The sequence below is a fragment of the Oryza sativa genome, chromosome 5 (genome assembly GCF_034140825.1).
Source record: "Oryza sativa Japonica Group chromosome 5, ASM3414082v1".
Classification (NCBI taxonomy): Eukaryota; Viridiplantae; Streptophyta; class Magnoliopsida; order Poales; family Poaceae; genus Oryza; species Oryza sativa.
Genome location: NC_089039.1, coordinates 23548312 through 23567708, shown reverse-complemented (window position 1 = coordinate 23567708; position 19397 = coordinate 23548312). Strand labels below are relative to the sequence as shown.

Below are 19397 nucleotides of genomic sequence, written 5' to 3'. Positions count from 1 at the left end.
TCTCTCCCATTTTCGTTTCCCTGCGGCTGTCCTGCCTGTCCAGTAATTTAAACGGAAGGGTTTGCTTCCATCACCCTGCTGGTGTCAATAGCATTTGTTTAAACCTGATATCCCAGGTTCCAAAGCGAAACTGGAAAGAACGTTGTGCTTCCGTAAAATCTGATATCGATCCCAACATCTGGGAACATCAACATGCAGAGCGGCACCCAATCCGGTACTGTAACGTGTAATCCACCGTCACAAGCGACCAAGCCATTCGCTAACTGCAACCGATCGACCGCGTCCACCGCTGTTCCAGACGCGCAGCCAAACCTGCCCCCGCGCTCCCACGGAAATTGGAATGGAGTACTTGTTTGCAACAGAAGGGAATCAGTCGTCCAGGCTACGGCAACGGGCGGCTGGAACGGTTGAATTGGAACCAGCCATCTGACGAGACGAGCAATCCTTGCAGCAAGTTGTCAAGTTGGGCGCGGATGCGACCAGATTTGTGGGCGAATCGCGCGCAGCGTAGACACAGCAGCCGATCGGAGCGCCAAAAAAATTCAGTGCCGGCCCGACTGGCTTGGCTGCCGTGGTGGGCACGTAGATTTCTGCGCCAAATCGTGGCCGACTGAATCGCTGGCGCTGGCGATATGATCGCTTTGCTGGATTTCAGTTTCAGAGCCGGCGACGTGGGCACACGGCCAATCAATGGCGTGCTCCCCGGTCGATGGAGCTGGTCCTTCCATCCACGGATCATCATTTCTCGCCCGTGGTTTTGGGCTCGGATTCTTGGAGTGGTGTGCAGGTGTTCAGAGTGTTCTTGGCTTCTTGCCTGGTTCTGAGTTCAAATTTTAGATCGGGAAACGGGGTAATGTTCTGAGGGTGAAAAAAAAAACTTGATAAAAAATCTTACAAATCAGCAGACAGTAGTATGCAGAATACATGTTGTTGGAAGGAGATGTACCAGTGGTCTTGTAAGATACTCGAACTAATCAAACAACTTAATAAGGAATTTAGGATATGAAAATCGATCTTGATATTAATACATATATTTAATTAGGATATGAAAAATCAATCTTGATATTAATTCATATCTTCATTGATTGCACAACCCCCTTCGCCCCCTTCATTTTCAGCATGCTTGGTGAGCGTACGTGCACTGGTTCACGTCTTCGTCGATGATGAAGGTGGTCCAGTGGAGTTCGCCGGAACAAACTCGCCGGCCTGAAGGAGCAATAGCCCATAGCCCAGTACTCACCAGTCTTGGCCCAGGCCAGCCTGATTCGCCGGCTCGGCCCAAAGTGTGAGCGGCCTGGTCAGCCGGGAGCTGCAATGCGTAGACGGCCCATCTCTCTGGAGCGCGAGGCAGTTAGATGGGCCAGGCCGAATGTACGGGCTAGCGAGCCGCTCTGGCAGTCAGGTCAGGTGCGCACGCTCGCGCACTATGGGCCTTCACGCTCTGTGGACACGAACTGGGAAGAACACATTGGGCCCCTCATTTTGTCTCCGATTCTTATATTTGGGACCGCAAAACCAGATACAACTCATCCCCCAACTTACAAAACAAGCGCAAAAGAGATCTCTCAGCAGTATTATCCCATAGTTTTGACTGACATGACACCTACGTGGTTCCTTTGACTAGTTCTTCGTCCAACGTGACAATGATGTGGCGCTTACGTGGCAGTTTCATCCAAAAAAGAACATGAGCACAATCGAAAACTAAAATACTAAAACAAAGTACACAGGACCTATATGTCTGTCAAAAAAATTAGTGGGACCCATATATCAGTGGGTCCCACTTCCGCCACCTCACCATATCTACCTCTATCTCCTCTCTCTGCTAGTGAGCTGAAGCCAACCGAAGTTAGTGGGGAGGGCAGAGAGTGTGTGCGGAGAGGGAGGAGGCAAGAAGTAGGACAAGGAGGAGGAGGAGGAGGCCTGGAGGCTGGCGAGTGGTACATCCACACCATCATGCCGCACGGAGGACGCAAACCTGGCTGCCAGCAGCGACGCTGCAACGACAACAAACACTAGCACGGAGTTTAAGAGCATCAGCAACAGCGTTGCCACAATCAGCTCCAGCACCATCCCCGTCGCCGTACGCCCTGCCAGTGCCAGAATTGACCCCCTCCCCCTCCCAAACCGCGGGCACACCCTTCGCCATCGACACCTTTCTTCCCATCTTCAGGTGACGCGCAGCAAGTGGCATGGAGAGGTTGGAGTCGTAAATGTGTTGGGCCCACGGACAATGATGGCTAAGAAGGGAAGGCGCATCGGGGGAGGACGACATCGAAGCATTGGTTTAGGCAGGATCAGAAAGCTCCGGGCCCTTCCTCGCCGTTGCTGCCTTAACGTGGAAGGGATGGCGAGCTTGAGCTCACTGGCTCCCTCGCCTCCCTCACCTTCTCCGTCGCCACAAACCGCCGTGGCCCTCCTCCTTGCTGATCGCCCACTGCCGTTGCTACCTTACCGTAGAGGGGATGACAAGGAAGAGGTAGTAGGCGAGGAGAAGGATAGAGGTGAAGAGATGTTGACGACAAAGACGAAGAGAACCAAGAAGTTGTCGGTGCCCCACCTTTCTCATGCCCAGCCCCATCTCTCTCCTGGTCGACCAACACCCATCGTCACCCTTCTCTCCACTGCCCAAGTCCACCCTCCCCGCCTCCTCCCTTCCCATCCTGCTTGCCAGCCTCCCTGCTTCCTTCCTCTCCGCGCGCGCTTAGCTATCTTCGGCTTGTCGATGGAGAGAGGCGATAGAGGTAGAGAGGGTGGGGTGGCAGAAGTGGGCCCACTAACATGTGGGTCTAGGTCCCACTATTTTTTGTTTTGTGTTTGACTGACATATGGGCCAAACATATTTTGTTTAATTTTTTTATTTTCAATCTTGCTCTTTTATTTTTTTTGGATCAAACTGCCACATAATCATCTTGTCATTTCCACCTAGGACAACGACCTAGTCAAAGAAACCATGCATGCGCCACATCGGCCAAAACCGGGGACAATACTATTAAGGGATCTCGTTTGCACTGGTTTTATAAGTTGGGGGATGCGTTGTATCCGGTTTCGCTATAAAGGGATGAATTTTAGACTCGGAAACAAATTGAGGGACTAAAGTGAACTTATCCCAATTGGTAAAGCCTCCTATAGCTATATAGGCTATGCAGTATTAGCCTCATTGGTTGCCTATATGGCTATATATGGTTTATTAGGGAATAAAAGTTATTTTATAGATAAAATTTTTATGTACTTGTTCTTATTAATTTTCTTATTGATTTAAAAGCTAATATTGAAAAAAAGACTACGTTAAAATATCTTAAAATCAGTTTTGAAATTAAGTTTGAAAATCTAAATTTTAGTTTTTGCTTTGACTTATTAGGGCAGCCAATGAGGCTCTTAGCTACTACACACTCAAATACAATCTTCAATTATTGTGTCCTCTCTGTTCATCCTAAAATATACCAACTTAGTATTGTATTAGACATAACCCACTATTTATGAATCTGGACATGTCCATGTTTAGATCATCGTTCTAAGATGTAGTATCTAATTTGGTTCTATCTTGTTATATTTTGGGACGGAGTAGTACTAATATATATCTACAGTGCTACATTTACTGTACGTATTCGTAAGAGTGATTAATTAGCTACAGAGAGCTGTACCTCCTAATTGCATTCATACTTTCTGCTGGGAATATATATACAGAAAAAAAACTAGAAGAATGCATGGTCAGTACTCAGTAGCGTCAGTGCCCGTGCGGCCGTGCAGCAGTTCGACTGATGAAGCAAGCCCCAAGCAATAGAACAATGTTTTGCAAAATCAATTGATTGCGAGTGGGGGCAAGGACGGAGATATCACACATGCTTGAGTAGACTTCAGATCACAAGCTCACAGTTCCACACACAACGCAGAAAAGGTGATTTGAATTAGAGTGGCCATGACCCCATGGACTGGCCCATTTGGGAAAATCTGTCTGCTTGAAAACGAACGCACGTCGCCACTGCGATGTACACAAATCTCACATGAAGCAGCCACATGCATGATGCATCCTTCGTATAGCACCTGGTACTTTCTTAACTGATGGGCCACGTATAGTGATAGTGGTGTGCCCTGTTCATATGCAGCAATGCTTCTTGGATATATCAATGCATGTGTTTTCGCTTGGTTGATATATGCTTACAGAGAGACTGAAAATAAAGTACTCCAGACTAACCAACGTCAAATATTTTAGACGGAAAAGGAGTAAAATGCAAGCAATCTAGCTACTTCACTTGAAATTAAACAGTCGACATATATATCATCATTGTGTCCATCCTCTTCATCGTTGCTTCATTGCGACTCTTCTCTTATGGTCTAGTTATATATAGCGGTGCACGGTTTGATTTTTGAGCAGTGTGACACGAGGACGACAAAAAACAAATTTCGTAAGATTATCAGGACAACAATGAATGCAAGAGGTGGACACAACGGAGCTCAATCAGCCGGGCGCTTCCCTGCCCGACATGTGGCCCAACACGACGTCGTACGTCGCAGGCACACAATTAATGCTGGCTGCCCTTGATGGATCTCCCCATTGATTGGCCATCCAAACGGAGGACATGACGTTAGGCCCTAGCATAGTGACAACGGAAACTCAACGTCGTTGCCAATAATACGATGGTTATGATATGATGATCGGTGCCAATAATACGATGGTTCATTATGATCTTAACTCTTGCAGCTTTGTAACTCCATTGGTTTCTATCCTAATGAGCTTTTTACTCTTCGATGAGATCAGTGTACACACACAAATGTAGAGCAAGCTAGAGCGCCCGAGTAGTAGCATCACTGGTCAAGTACTCCAATAGCAAACGGCAGTAGTGGCACGAACAAGGCGTACAGTGTGTCGCTCCCACAAACACGCATACGGAAGCAGCATGAGAGAGAACACAGCAATCATGTGCCACTGTTGAAGCACATGACCTGACCACGCACTGAGCCTAGACCACGATGATCGGCGAAAGATCGATCGATCGATCGAGCAGCTGGAAAGAGACCGGGTAGATCGACGATAGAGTGATAGCTATAGCAGGAGGCAGAGATGCTTTGAGCCCTTTCCGTTTCCAAATCGATATATGTCCTCTGGCTGTGTTTAGTTCAGCGCAAAGTTTGGATTTTGGTTGAAATTAGAAATGATGTGACTGAAAAGTTGTGTGTATATGACAGGTTGATGTGATGAAAAAGGACTGAAGTTTGGATCCAAACTTTGGATCTAAACACAGTCTCTCTGAAACGGACACGATCCCGATCGAGTACGTACGCAGCAGGATGCAGGCAGCTGATCTGATGTGACCCAACCTCGCCTTCCACTGGTGGAGAAAGGGGCTTTACTCCCGGTTCGTAACCCCCCTGTAGTCCCGGTTTTCAAACCGGGACTACCAATCCGGGACTAAAGATCACTATCTTTAGTCCCGGGTAAAAAAACCGGGAGTAAAAATACATCTTTAGTCCCGGTTGGTGTTACCAACCGGGACTAAAGATAGAGCCTTTTTAGTCCTGGTTGGTAACACCAATCGGGACTAAAGATAGAGCTAGCCTAGCTAGCTATATCCGATTGCTCTATTATTATTTTCTTTTCTTCATTGTGTTTTTAATATATTGATTTTACTCTATACCCATCCCAAAATCCCAAATAAATTATCCCCAATCCTCAAATCCCCAAATCGGCCATATTCAAATAGATCACAAAATCTTAAAACAAAATTACATCACAACTTCTACAAAATTCATCACAAATACATCACATATTCACAAACATCACACACAAATCAAATACATAGATCCAAATCACAAATTCTTAAAAAAAAAAAGAAAAAAAACACAGGCTGTTGGCCGCTGCCGCGCCGGCCGCCAGCGCGCCGCCCGCCGCAAGGCCCCGCGGTCCGCCGCCGCGCCACAGCGCCGCCCACCGCCGCGAGGCCACCGCCCGGGCCTCCGCCCCGCCGCGAGGCCGCCCACCGCCCGATGGGATGATGGGGAGGGAAGGAGAGGAGTTAGAGGAGAAGTTAGAGAGGAGGAAGAGGAAGGGATGATGGGGGAGGGAAGGAGAGGAGTTAGAGGAGAGGAGGAGGAGGAAGAGGAAGATATGGGATGAAGAGATAAGGTCAGTGGAGGAAGAGGTGAAGAGATAAGGCTGCCCGTCTCCTCCTCCTCGATCTCGCAGATGGCAGATGCCTCGTACTCTCCGCCACGATCTTTTGTTCCGATTGGTATTACCAACCGGGACTAAAAATAGATCTTTAGTCCCGGTTGGTAACACCGGGACTAAAGATAGTAGGCATCTTTTTTCCCGGTTGGTGTTACCAACCGGGACTAAAAATAGATCTTTAGTCCCGGTTGGTAACACCAACACTAACCGGGACTAAAGATTAAAAAGCAGCTCTAAACTTTTGAACCGGGACTAAAGATAATCTTTAATCCTGGTTTTTATTGCAACCGGGACTATTGTGGATTTTGTCTAACCGAGTAAAGATGGTTTCTCCACCAGTGTTCAATTCGCGCTGTTACTAACCGGAATTTTACTGCTCCCGCGAGACGGCACGATCGGTCGGGCTAGCCGCGCGCGGCCGGATCAAATGTCTTGCCCATGCATATGCATGGTCTCTAGCTTCAGAGTTGAGAGGGTTTCAGATAAGAGGTAACGAGATGCCGAGATGCCCGAGCCGACCAATGCGCCAAGAAGGCAAGAGCTATACGCGCTAGAAGATGGATTTTAATCTCTCGGGTGGACGTCCACGTGTTTCTTACATGTCAACTAAATGATTATAATTTTTTTAAAGAAAATACAAGATAGATTAATATTTAATACTATATCACTTCATAAAAATACAAATTCAAATTCGAATTCTACAAGTTGTAACAAAAATAACAAATTTGACTATATATATATATATATATATATATATATATATATATATATATATATATATATATATATATATATATATATATATATATATATATATATATATATATATATATATATATATATATATATATATATATATATATATATATATATATGGTTAAGATTTTAACCCTAGGTGTAATACAATTGAAAGTACGTGTATGAATTTTTCTAGATTTTTTGGTGATATTTTTTAGTTGGTGTGCATGTGTGTACACGTGAGGGCCTGTGTGCATAGGATATGTTGCCTATATATATAGTTAAATTTGTTGTTTTTGTTACAACTTATAGAAGTCGAATTTGAACTTGTATGTTTGTGAAGTAATATATTACATATATAACCTATCATGTTAATTTTTTTAAAAAAATTTTATAACCATTTAGATGACATGTTAGAAATAGGTGGACGTTCTGCTAGTCTAAGGTGGTGTTTGGTAAGTCCCTTTTTCCCAAACACCACCTAAAACAGTTTCCCATACGCGCTAGCTAGTCTCTACCGTTTGCTGCTGAGGCAGCATCTATCAGATCGACGGCGACGCGGGCGCGCGGCTCGATCGACGCAGTCACGCAAGTGGTCTAGTCACCGGCATGCACGCAGGCGAGGCGTCGTCGTCTCTCTGCATGCAGTGGGAGCTCAATTCAAAGATCGATGGAGGAGTGGTGGTTTTTACGGGAGAAGAAGCTCCGTGCTGCAGGGCATGGCCGGTGAAGGGACAGGTCAGTGACTGCATCGGGATGCCCTGAGAACGTACGGCGACATGGCTGAGAGACTGACGAGCCTGCAGCTCTGCTGCTGTACGTACGTACTATAGCCGGCTGCATCTATTTCACATCGAAGGGTTTTGAGGTTTTGGTTTGTTTCAGGTCGATCTCCGTCTTCTTCTTCTTCCTCCCTGATCATCCTGGAGCTGGCCAATTATTTGGCCATTGATCAGGTAGTAGCTGCCTCCATGGGGTTGATCAGGCCAATATCCTTGTGGTCGGTCCGAAAAATGGAGCCACGGCCAGTTTAGCTGATGAAATGGCAGGTCACTTGATGTGATGGATGCAGAAGTGAAGCAAGCCTAGCTAGGTTTTGCCCCTCCATGCTGCTATCTGCAGTGCATGCTACGCTAGCTAGCTATACTATGTTTACTACTTCCTCCATCCATTTCACAATGTAAATTATTTTAGCATTTTTCACATTCATATTGATATTAATGAATCTATATAGATATATTAGATAGATATATATGTCTAGATTAATTAATATCACTATAAATGTGAGAAATGATAGAATGACTAACATTGTAAAACGGAGGGAGTAGTACTACGTATGCATGTGTTTGATTAGGGTGGCTCACCGAAGAAAGCTTGCAAAAGAGCAAAGCTTTGCGAATTCGTTCCAGCAAGACGTGATGTGGCATCTTGCTCCTTCATTTCAGCAACCAAAACTTACCAAAGATCGCATTATGCAGGGCAATGCAACGCTTTAAGTCAAATCGGTAAACGTACTGGACTGTGAAAGTGCTGCGTAACGCCGTGACCTGAACAGAAAGCACACGTATCGATCAGTAGGTAAAAGCCCCTTAAAGGGGGTTCTTGACATCGGCAAGTGCTGCGTCAAAACATGGTCCAAAATCTATCACTGTCTCGGCACCAGATCTGCCTGTCGGAGAGACCAAACAGTCAGGGGCCCCACGACCGAGAGGAAACAAGATTAAATCCACGATCGAACGAGCCACTTTGACTAGCATGCATTAGCACATGACACCAAACGAGAGAAAACCTAGAAGAGTACTTCATCATAGGTCGTTTCTACGGTTGTGATTAAGCGTAGAACACGCGGCTTGTGCAAACACGACCATATGCCACAAAAACAAATTAAAAAACAAGATCGCATGCATATGGCTCGGTGAATTATTTTACTGGTGATTAAGAAATGGACCAGTGGACATGTGATGAACTGATGCAGGGGCATGCATAATTAATCTCGTGCAGGAATCTTAGGCAAATCGAACAACTGGAAAAACACTTGGCCACAGAAATGAAGACAAGACCTTACCTTTGGCCCCCGTCGACTCCTCGTCTCGTGTGTGTTGTCTGGACCACTAAAATGACCATTGCGTAAGTCCGATAGGTACCACAGTGTTTGTGTGCACACATGCAACAGCGCGGTCCTCCTCTCCTGCCGTCCTTGTTAACCCACGGAAGGCAAAGGTAACAAGGACAAGAAAATAATAGATTGGGCGGGGCCGGGGGGGGGGGGGGGGGAGGGGGGTTTACATGGAGGTGTGATAGATAGGGATGAAAACGGAGCGGATAGTTCGGATACGGATACGGATATTTTCTCTCGGATACGAATACGAATATGGTATCAGAGTTTCCGTCAGATACGGATAATAATTCGGATATCCGGTGAACAGTGCTATTCGGATATCCGCAGAAGCCACAAGACATATCCCATTTCTTTATAACTCTATGACCTTCAATATACCTTTTTAGATTTTAATAGTAGTTCATCTCTTAACACTAGTCCACATTATTAATATTATTTAAAATTTTAAAAATATTTATAAATTATACTACATTTTATATAAAATGAGCTAATTATATATGTTGATATTTGTTTGTATTAGAAGTTGAATTGGTTTTCGAGTTCCGAGAAAAATTTGTTTCCGTATTCGTATCCGATCATATTCGATTCTTATTCGTATTCGAGATAGTCCGTATTTGTTTCCGTATTCGAGCTATCCGTATTCGTTTCCGTATCCGGCAAAAAATATGAAAACGAATATGGTATGAGCATTATCCGTCCGTATCCGCTCCGTTTTTATCCCTAGTGATAGAGTAGTGACAATTAGTCAGCTAAATAAGTCATCTCTGTTTTCACACACATCAGCTAAATAGAGTAGTGACAATTAAGAAGAGGGGTTGTCTCTTCATGGATACACAACTAGAGAAGCAAATAGATATATGGAAGATAAAGGGAACAAAGAAATTGTATTGACATTCTATGATTCTAGTTTGGTTTGTGATGGACATGGAGGGGGAAAACAATAGAATTTTTATAGTACAATATACTACTAGTATATACTGGCAGTATATAAAAGGGTATACTAGGAATTCGATAGAAAATTGAAAAGAGCTTTCTAGTGATTTATTGGATTAGATTCAATCCAATCAGGATTAGCAAAAGCCGGTCCTTCTGCGACGCCAGCTGGGAGAACAAGGACTTCTCGACCGGCTACGTGCTCGGTGGTAGCAATATTCACTGGTAGAAATTAAACCACAGTAATTAACTAATCATAACAATGATTTGTTGGGTGATCTGATCAAACTAATTATGGTGCAGCAGGTGAACTGCCATGGTTGCTTCTACTTCCATGTAAATGACCTAGCAAGGATTTTGGGCAGATGGAAAGGGCGACAGGAGGAGGAACGGAGAAGGTGATGAGAAAAAATCAATTTGATTTCAGAGAGGCGACGGTGCTGCGTGCTGGCGGTAGCATGGTCAGTAGAGTTGGTTGCCGGAGCGACGCCATCACTCGTGCTGATGACGAGATTGGATGGAGTGGATGGAAACACAAAACGCCAACACATTCTAAAGTAGAAAGAAAAAAATATTCTTTTTAATTTTACACTGAAATCAATTTAAGTGGAGAAAGCAAATTAATCTATACCATTGGATCATTTATACTGCCAGTATATATTAGCAATACATCGTATCGTAAAAGTTCTCAAAAAGAAAACATTCACAATTACTCCTGTCTTTTCTGTGTGGAGATGGTAACATGGTGACAGAGGTGCATGATCCAGCATACTGTGACTACTGTTGATCACCTTGCCATGTCCAAATAATATCCTTGAGTGATGGCCTAATGTCCTCTTTCATCAGCCTGTGATACTCCAATGTGTCACCATTGGTCTTCTTCAACTCAACTAAGAGAAAAGAAGGAGCAACCTCAGAAACCTCTGCATCAAGCTTAAGTCTGCCCTTCCTTCATTCCTTCGTCGTGGCTAATTTAAGCACTCCATTGTCAGTTTTTGTAACTTTAAGATTCAAGGATTTGGCTGGTTCCTTCAGCTTCACAAGTACAGCTGCAGCTAGCTTTCTGGATGAAAACCGTGCCTCTCTCCGGCCATACCTTTCACCAAATAAACCTGATAGATCGAATCCAGTAGAGAGAGAAATGATGTCAAATGCATTCAAGTTGTGCAGGTTTGGTGGCTCTTGATTTCTCTCAGAACTAATGCGGGTTGTTGGGCCAGAGAAAGGAGCCTCACTTATACAACTCTTCTTTCTTGTTTCGCTGTTCAGTGCAGATATGGCGATGGGTTTCTTGTACCAAGCACTTATCTTTATCCTTAAGATAGACATCCTAGTACTAGGATCAGGATCAAGGATTCCATAAAGGAGCTCCTTCAAATCAGTCGAAAAATGACGAGGGCATCTGTACTCAGCCTTTGCGATCTTCCTATACATTTCTATGAAATTTCAGGAAGATAATTGGCCACAAGCACAAACAAAATCACTCCACAAGACCATACATCTGCCTTTGAGCCACTGCAACATAAGCTGGAGTTCCACATGCGGTGTGGAGAAGACCATCTTGCCTCCTTGATTCGGGTAATGCACTTAATTCAAAGTTAGAGACTTTAAGAGTTTCATTTTCATCTAGCAGTAAGTTTTCCGTCTTCAAGTCACGATGATAAACACCTCAGTTGTGGCAATAGTTCACTGCAGAGATCAACTGTTGAAAATACTTTCTCGCCGACTCCTCATTGAGCTTTGCCCTAGCCATTTTGTGGAAAAGCTTGCCACTCTTGGCATACTCCAAAGAAAAGTAAATCTTGCTCTTGGTAGCCATTACCTCAAAGAGCTGGAGAATATTTGGATGCCTCACTAATCTCATTATGGAGATCTCCCTCTTTATCTGCTCCACGAGGCTAACTTTCATAATTATCTCCTTATCAATCATCTTTATTGCAACGGAGTGACCAGAACTAAGATTACGAGCATAGTAAACCTTTCCAAAGGTCCCTTGCCCTAATTGTCTCCCAATTTCATACCGTTCCATCAACACACTCCTATCTTCCATTATATTAGCACCACGCCAAAATTAAAAATGGGTCTACAATCTACAGAGTGTTACTGACTGGCACATATCTCTGCATTTCCAGGTGAATCACTTTCAGTCTTCACCAAGATGCTACCGGAAAAATGAACAGGCCAAGAATGGAAGATTAGTCCAATGTCTATAACGCAAATGGCTGCATCACAAGTATTACACGAATCGGAAACATCAAGAAGACATTTTTTTAGACGCTACAATTGTGGATCGATGGCATCCAATTCCAGAAGAATCCAATTTTCTCACATCCGTGGAAAAATGCAGTACATTTGATTTAAAATCACTAACGATACAATGGGAAGGGAAGAGGTTTCCCATAGATTCAGTACATGGGGTGTAGCTGTGATCAAATATCAGAACTGAAGCTTCACCAAATGAGACAGCTACAACTGGAATCCATGATGGCTAGAAACTCCTCTGACATAGGACGGAAAAAAGAACTAAAGAGAATATATCTGTGCATGTGACAAAAATGGATGTCCAAATATCTTATGCGAGCAATTGAATCGCATCGGGATGCATATCTTGTTTTTGTGGCTCCTTCCAAGTAGTAGCAAAAAGCAATGTTCGATAGAAACATTGAAATACAGCGGTTCTTTTTTTTTCGACACATACAACATGAAATTTAATGTTGATGCATCATTTAAACCGTGCCTTTCTTCGACCATACCTTTCACCAAATAAACCTGATCGATCGAATCCAGTAGAGAGTGAAATGATGTCGAATGCATTCAAGTTGTGCAGATTTGGTGGCTCCTGATTTCTCTCAGAACTGATGCAGGTTGTTGGGCCAGAGAAAGGAGCCTCACTTGCACAACTCTTCTTTCCTGTTTCGCTGTTCAGTGCAGATATGGCGATAGGTTTCCTATACCAAGCACTTCTCTTTATCCTTGAGAAGTTGAGATAGACATCCTAGTACTAGGATCAGTATCAAGGATTCCATAAAGGAGCTCCTTCAACTCAACCGAAAAATGACGAGGGCATCTGTACTCAGCCTTTGTGATCTTCCTATACATTTCTATGAGATTTCAATGATGGAAAAGAAGATAATTGGCCACAAGTACAAACAGAATCACTCCACAAAACCACACATCTGCCTTTGAGCCACTGTAGCCTTTCCTACTAAGCACTTCTAGAGCAACATAAACTGGAGTTCCACATGCGGTGTGGAGAAGAGTATCTTGCCTCCTTGATTCGGCTAACGCACTTAATCCAAAGTCAGAAAATTTAAGAGTTTCAATCTTATCCAGCCACTCTACCAGTGGAATAAGAAGAGTGTTACTATGTTACCAACCACTCTGCTGAGAAAAGGCCAACATGCCATTATCAAACTTGGCGTTGGTCATATTTGCTGCTTCCGTTGAGATAGCCGCAATTTTCAGTACAACTTCCTACTAGTAGTTGGCCATCTTGATCACACTTGATTCACACCAAGTAGGGAGATTAAATGCACAACAGAACACCTTAACCTTGATACTTGGTAGCCTTGATTGCTTCTGTGCTTCACCTTCACTACATTGGACTGTCAATTCATCATTTGGCAGCTCGATAGAGTTTCCTTACATAACAGGCCAGCCGACACATTTTGCAGTGCTCAGAACTTGGGGGATGGGGAAGAAAGAAACATCAGAAATGATGAAGCTTCCATGTTACTCATTTATGCAAGAACTATAGATAAATTCTCTAATCTATGGCCCATGTCAATAGGACAAAACGTGCCTTCGATTTTATTGACATTCCATGATTTTAGCTTGGTTTGTGATGGGGATGGAGGGGAAAAAACAAAACATTCACAATTAGTCATGTCTTTTCCGTGTGGAGATGGTAAGTTGGCGACAGAGGTGCATGATGCAGCATGCAGTGACTACTGTTGATCACCTTGCAATGACCAAATAATATCCTTGAGTGATGGCCTAATGTCCTCTTTCACCTGCCTTTGATACTCCAATGTGTCACCATTGGTCTTCTTCAACTCAACGAAGAGAAAAGAAGGAGCAACCTCAGAAAAACCACTGCATCAAGCTCAAGTCTGCCTTTCCTTCCTTCCTTCGTCATGGGTAATTTAAGCACTCTATTGTCAGTTTTTGTACCTTTGAGTTTCAAGGCTTTGGTCAGTTCCTTCAGCTTCACAAGTACAGTAGCAACTGGCTTTCTAGATGTAAATCTTGCCTCTCTTCAGCCATACCTTTCACCAAATAAACCTGATAGATCGAACCCAATAGAGAGAGATGATTTCAAATGCATCAAGTTGTGCAGGTTTGGTGGCTCTTGATTTCTCCTAGAACTGATGCAAGGAGCCTCACTTATACAACTCTTCTTTCCTGTTTCGCTGTTCAGTGCAGATATGGAGATGGGCTACCTATACCAAGCACTTCTCTTTATCCTTGAGATAGACATCCTAGTACTAGGATCAAGATCAAGGATTCCATAAAGGAGCTCCTTCAGCTCAGCCTAAAAATGACGAGGGTATTTGTACTCAGCCTTTGTGATATTCCTACACATTTCTATGAGATTTCTATCATGGAAAGGAAGATAATTTGCCACAAGCACAAACAAAATCACTCCACAAGACCACACATTTGCCTTTGAGCCATTGTTGCCTTTCCTACTGAGCACCTCTGGAGCAACATAAGCTGGAGTTCCACATGCGGTGTGGAGAAGACCATCAAGCCTCCTTGATTCGGCTAACGCTCTTAATCCAAAGTCAAATACTTTAAGATTTTCATTCTCATCTTGCAGTAAGTTTTCCGACTTCAAGTCACTTTGATAAACACCTCCGTTGTGGCAATATCATCGTTAGCCGAGGTGTTTATCATCCAAGAATGATACTCTTAAAGTCACACCCGAGGTGTTTATCATCGTGACTTGAAGCCGGAAAACTTATTGCTGGATGAGAATGAAACTCTTAAAGTCTCTGACTTTGGATTATTTGCGCTAGCCGAATCAAGGAGGCAAGATGGTCTTTTCCACACCGCATGTGGAACTCCAGCTTATGTTGCTCTAGAAGTGCTTAGTAGGAAAGGCTACAATGGCTCAATGGCAGATGTGTGGTCTTGTGGAGTGATTTTGTTTGTGCTTGTGGCCAATTATCTTCCTTTCCAATATGTATAGGAAGATTGCAAAGGCTGAGTATAGATGCCCTCATCATTTTTCAGCTGAGCTGAAGGAGCTCCTTTATGGAATCCTTGATACTGATCCTAGTACTAGGATGTCTATCTCAAGGATAAAGAGAAGTGCTTGGTATAGGAAACCCATCGCCATATCTGTACTAAATAGCGAAATAGGAAAGAATAGTTGTACAAGTGAGGCTCCTTTCTCTGGCCCAACAACCTGCATCAGTTCTGAGAGAAATCAAGAGCCACCAAACCTGCACAAGTTGAATGCATTTGACATCATTTCTCTCTCTACTAGATTCGATCTATCTGTTTTATTTGGTGAAAGGTATGGTCAAAGAGAGGCACGGTTTAAATCCAGAAAGCCAGCTACAATTGTACTTGTGAAGCTGAAGGAACTGGCCAAAGCCTTGAAGCTCAAAGTTACAAAAACTGACAATGGAGTGCTTAAATTAGCCACGATGAAGGAATGAAGGAAGGGCAGACTTGAGCTTGATGCAGAGGTTTCTGATGTTGCTCCTTCTTTTATCCTAGTTGAGTTGAAGAAGACCAATGGTGACACATTTGAGTATCAAAGGCTGATGTAAGAGGACATTAGGCCATCACTCAAGGATATTATTTAGACATGGCAAGGTGATCAACAGTAGTCACAGCATGCTGCATCGTGCACCTATGTCGCCACCTTAACTTCTCCACAGTGAAAAGACATGAGTAATTTTGAATGTTTTTTTCCTTCTATATCCATCACAAACCAAGCTAGAATGATGGAATGTCAATAAAATCGAAGGCACGTTTTGTCCTAGTGACATTGGCCATAGATTAGAGAATTTATTTGTAGTTCTTACATAAATGATTAGATTGCTTGGTTTGTATTTTACTTAGAGAGCAAATTTTTGAAGATTATCTTTTGAATTTTTAAGGATGACTTTTTTTTCTTAAAGACATACTTCCTCCTTACCATAAAAAACATCTTCTGGGAAAAAACCTGGACAAATACGCATTTGTCTAGATTTATCCCTAGAAGTTTGTTTTTTTAGGACGGAGGGTGTTGTTCTCTAACAGATAAATTGTTAATTTTACTCACGTGTTAATTAGTGGGTGGTAACAGATATATTACTGTCACCATCACCATTGGAGCCTTTTAAAGTACTTTATCCGTTTCATAATGTAAGACTTTCTAACATTGTTCATATTCATTTAAATGTTAATGAATCTAGACATATGTATGTGTTTAGATTCATTAACATCTATATGTATGTGGGTAATGCTAAAAATTCTTACATTGTAAAACGGAGGAAGTATATAGATTATAAATATTCATTTGACATCTCCAACAAAATATATAACCAGATCAATCTTTTACGCCATCACTAGACCTTATGAGAACACAATGATTTATACTGCATATTTTTATCTCACCACTCCAGCAAATATTTTTTTTGCCGGCCCCATCCTGATTTCATCAGGAAACAATCGATCTGATTCTCATTATCTTATATGACAATCACGTGAAAACCGGGCCTCCCAAACATCGTGTCATATGCTGCTCAAAACAAGATTGCATGTCAACAACATGTGCAAAATACATATATATAAGCCGCAATGGCCGGGCACGTATGGCGTACACGCTCGCGCTCTCCATCTCTGTTTCTAGAACCAAAAAACAAGGAGATATATAGAGATCGAGATCAGAGAGTACTTAGGTGAACGACTGAAATGCAGCTACCCTACGCCGTACTTTGTGCTCGCCGATATTAAATTTGACCGTCTCGTCTCCTACATAGCTCAGGGGGGGGAGCTGCACCTGCACTCCCAGTTGTGACGCAGCTACAGTCGCCGAGAGCAAGACGAAAGGCAAGCACGCGCACCCACCCACACACGGGCGCGCGCACGTACAAAGCCCCTCGTCTCCGTGTCTTCTTCCTCCCCGCGCCTGCAACAAACCGGCCAGCCCAGCCAGCCGGTCGGCCGCTTCCGCCATCACCTTTGCCATTTTGCTGATCTCGATCTCTTCCTTCCTCAGCCACTAGCTGGCTTACTACCACTCCAAAGGGTGGAAGTGGAAGCTAGGGAGAGCTAGCTAGCTCGTTTTCTTAACTTCTAGCTAGCTGATGATGCCGGCCTGCGGCATGGGGTCGTCGAGACGGCCGAGGAGATGGAGCGGCGGATCCAAACTCGCCGTCGCATGCCTCGCGGCGGTTGCGGTGACCTCCCTGCAGCTGTGCTGCCTCTCCGGCTGCTTCATCGCTGCGTGCGGCGGCGCCGGCAGGGACGACGACGACGTGCGCCGTTACTCCGGTAAGCATATGCTGTGTGAGATGTAGCTAGCACTTGAGAGTTGAGAGCTGATTCTTGGCAGCTCTCCTGCTCTTTGCGTGCAAAGATTCTGTACTAGCTAGAAAGCGAGTTTTTTGGTGTTTGGTGTATCTCCTTTGGCTGCAGAATCAAGTATCAACTGATCTCTGCGGATCTGAGAGAAGAACCCCACTAGAGATATGTTGATGCTTGTGCTGCTGCACAGAACTCTACGTCTTTTTAGCACGTTTTGGCGATAGGAGTTAACTCGTTTCAGTTGCCTCTCGCTGAACAGATCATTTCGGGAGGCTGGAAGGAGCAGGAGCCCATTCCGGCGACCTTCTGGTGAGTTCTGCATCTCCCCTACTAGCTAAAGAGCAGCGGTAGTAGCAGAAAACCACCGTGTCAGTCTCCTCACAGGCTAGGCATCTTGCACTGTGCTTCGCTAGTCGTTTGACGCCAGCAGCTGAATAGCTGATGATACACTACATGCTGATGACGAGTCAAATCACACGACTGAAAGTTTCAAACAGATCCCTATCATATACTCCATCCTCCACCCGTACGTCTTAAAATATACTCCCTCTATCTTGGAACATAGCAATCTAGAATCGAATTGGACATATTCTAGTACTACGAATCCAGACAGGGGGAAAGGGCATATCCAGTTTCGTATTACTAGAATATATTCCATCCGATTCTAGGTTACTATATTCTAAAATAGAGGGAGTAGCAACTTAGGATGTGTCTCAATCTTATAACTATGAATGTGAACATCAGTTCATGTAGATTCATCTATAGATGCTTATACATATGCAAAGATCTCAATGGTCCCTGCACAACCATCAACACGAGCAGCACGGCGAATCTCAGCTGCTCACGACGACGGCGGTGGCCTGGCCGGCGCATAGATCGACGACGCATATGGCTGGTTAAATTAACTGGTGTTGCGTGTGTGCATGCAGGAAGGTGGTGGTCACTACCACGTCGGGTTGGGGCGTCGGCTGCTGTCGGGAGGGCCAGGGTCGCACCCGCCGCGGTGCACGTCCAAGTGCGGCAGCTGCAGCCCGTGCTCCCCCGTGCACGTGTCCGTCCCCCCCGGCGTCCTCGTCACCACCGAGTACTACCCCGAGGCCTGGCGCTGCAAGTGCCGCAACCGCCTCTACATGCCGTGACGACTCCACACCCCCCACCCCTCTACGTACGCCGTCTCGATCCAACCGCACGAGACCACCGAGATGGCGCCGTGACACAACAGGTAGGCGCACCGTCCGCCCGTCGTCTCTGCCGCTGCATCATCGCGTCCGGTGCGGCATGCCTCTCTTTCTCTCTCTTTCTCTCGCCGTCTCGCGCGCGCGCGTGGGGGCATGCGTGCATGGGTGGTGCAGGTGGGGCGCGGGGCGCGTGACGGATGGTGGCGCGGTGGACTGGCCTACCACGCGCGCGCGGTGGCACGGCGCATGCACGGCGGCAGCTGGGGGGGCCGGGGCCTGGGCCAGCGTGATCGTCTCTGAAAACTGTGGCATTGCAGTGTGGCTTTTGGTTGGGCCTACCACGAGGCGATGGCGCAGAGGAGAGATGAGGAGGAAAGCTGCTGCCCCCAGGCGCCTCTTCATGTGATCCCTGCGCACATCATTCTTGGCTACCTAGTGAAAAACTGAAAAACACAGTACCACCACCGGCCGAGTCCCTTTGCCATGTTATACATATATATATCTCCCCTTTTTTTTTTCACTCCTAGTTATCTCCCGGTGCTTTCAGTTCTCGCATCATGCCTGCACGGGGCATGCAACAGATCGATCAAGTGTACATTTCTCATTTGTAACAAGACTCATCGTCGTCTATCATATAGTCCGATTGTAATGTTTGAATATGTGCGCGAAAACATGGGCATGAGTCCTCGTGCCACGACATGTCCTGCAGCTGTGCAGCAGCAGGCAGCACACACAC

The 19397-nt window shown here is 44.8% G+C and overlaps 1 protein-coding gene and 4 pseudogenes across 1 annotated transcript; 2 read left to right on the top strand and 3 right to left on the bottom strand.

Moving 5' to 3' along the window:
- Positions 1-10733: 10733 nt before the first annotated feature.
- LOC107278162 (CBL-interacting protein kinase 28-like) lies at positions 10734-12006 on the bottom strand (annotated as a pseudogene).
- A 672-nt stretch (positions 12007-12678) lies between these two features.
- LOC107280975 (CBL-interacting protein kinase 28-like) lies at positions 12679-13385 on the bottom strand (annotated as a pseudogene).
- Positions 13386-13433: 48 nt separating this feature from the next.
- LOC107280974 (CBL-interacting protein kinase 28-like) lies at positions 13434-14826 on the bottom strand (annotated as a pseudogene).
- A 57-nt stretch (positions 14827-14883) lies between these two features.
- Positions 14884-15799, top strand: LOC107281054 (CBL-interacting protein kinase 28-like; annotated as a pseudogene).
- Positions 15800-16960: 1161 nt separating this feature from the next.
- LOC4339100 (uncharacterized) lies at positions 16961-19293 on the top strand. The gene is made up of 3 exons (NM_001425706.1): positions 16961-17450; positions 17743-17792; positions 18413-19293. Exons 1-3 carry the CDS (start codon positions 17264-17266, stop codon positions 18620-18622), a joined length of 447 nt encoding a protein of 148 aa, NP_001412635.1. The 5' UTR covers positions 16961-17263; the 3' UTR covers positions 18623-19293.
- Positions 19294-19397: the final 104 nt, after the last annotated feature.

What these genes read in the sequence shown, in the direction of transcription:
- LOC4339100 (NM_001425706.1), top strand. Translation starts at nt 17,264, where the DNA reads ATGATGCCGGCCTGCGGCATGGGGTCGTCGAGACGGCCGAGGAGATGG. An exon ending in CGACGTGCGCCGTTACTCCG is followed by an intron (nt 17,451 to 17,742) that starts GTAAGCATATGC and finishes CTCGCTGAACAG; the next exon opens with ATCATTTCGGGAGGCTGGAA. An exon ending in CCCATTCCGGCGACCTTCTG is followed by an intron (nt 17,793 to 18,412) that starts GTGAGTTCTGCA and finishes GTGTGCATGCAG; the next exon opens with GAAGGTGGTGGTCACTACCA.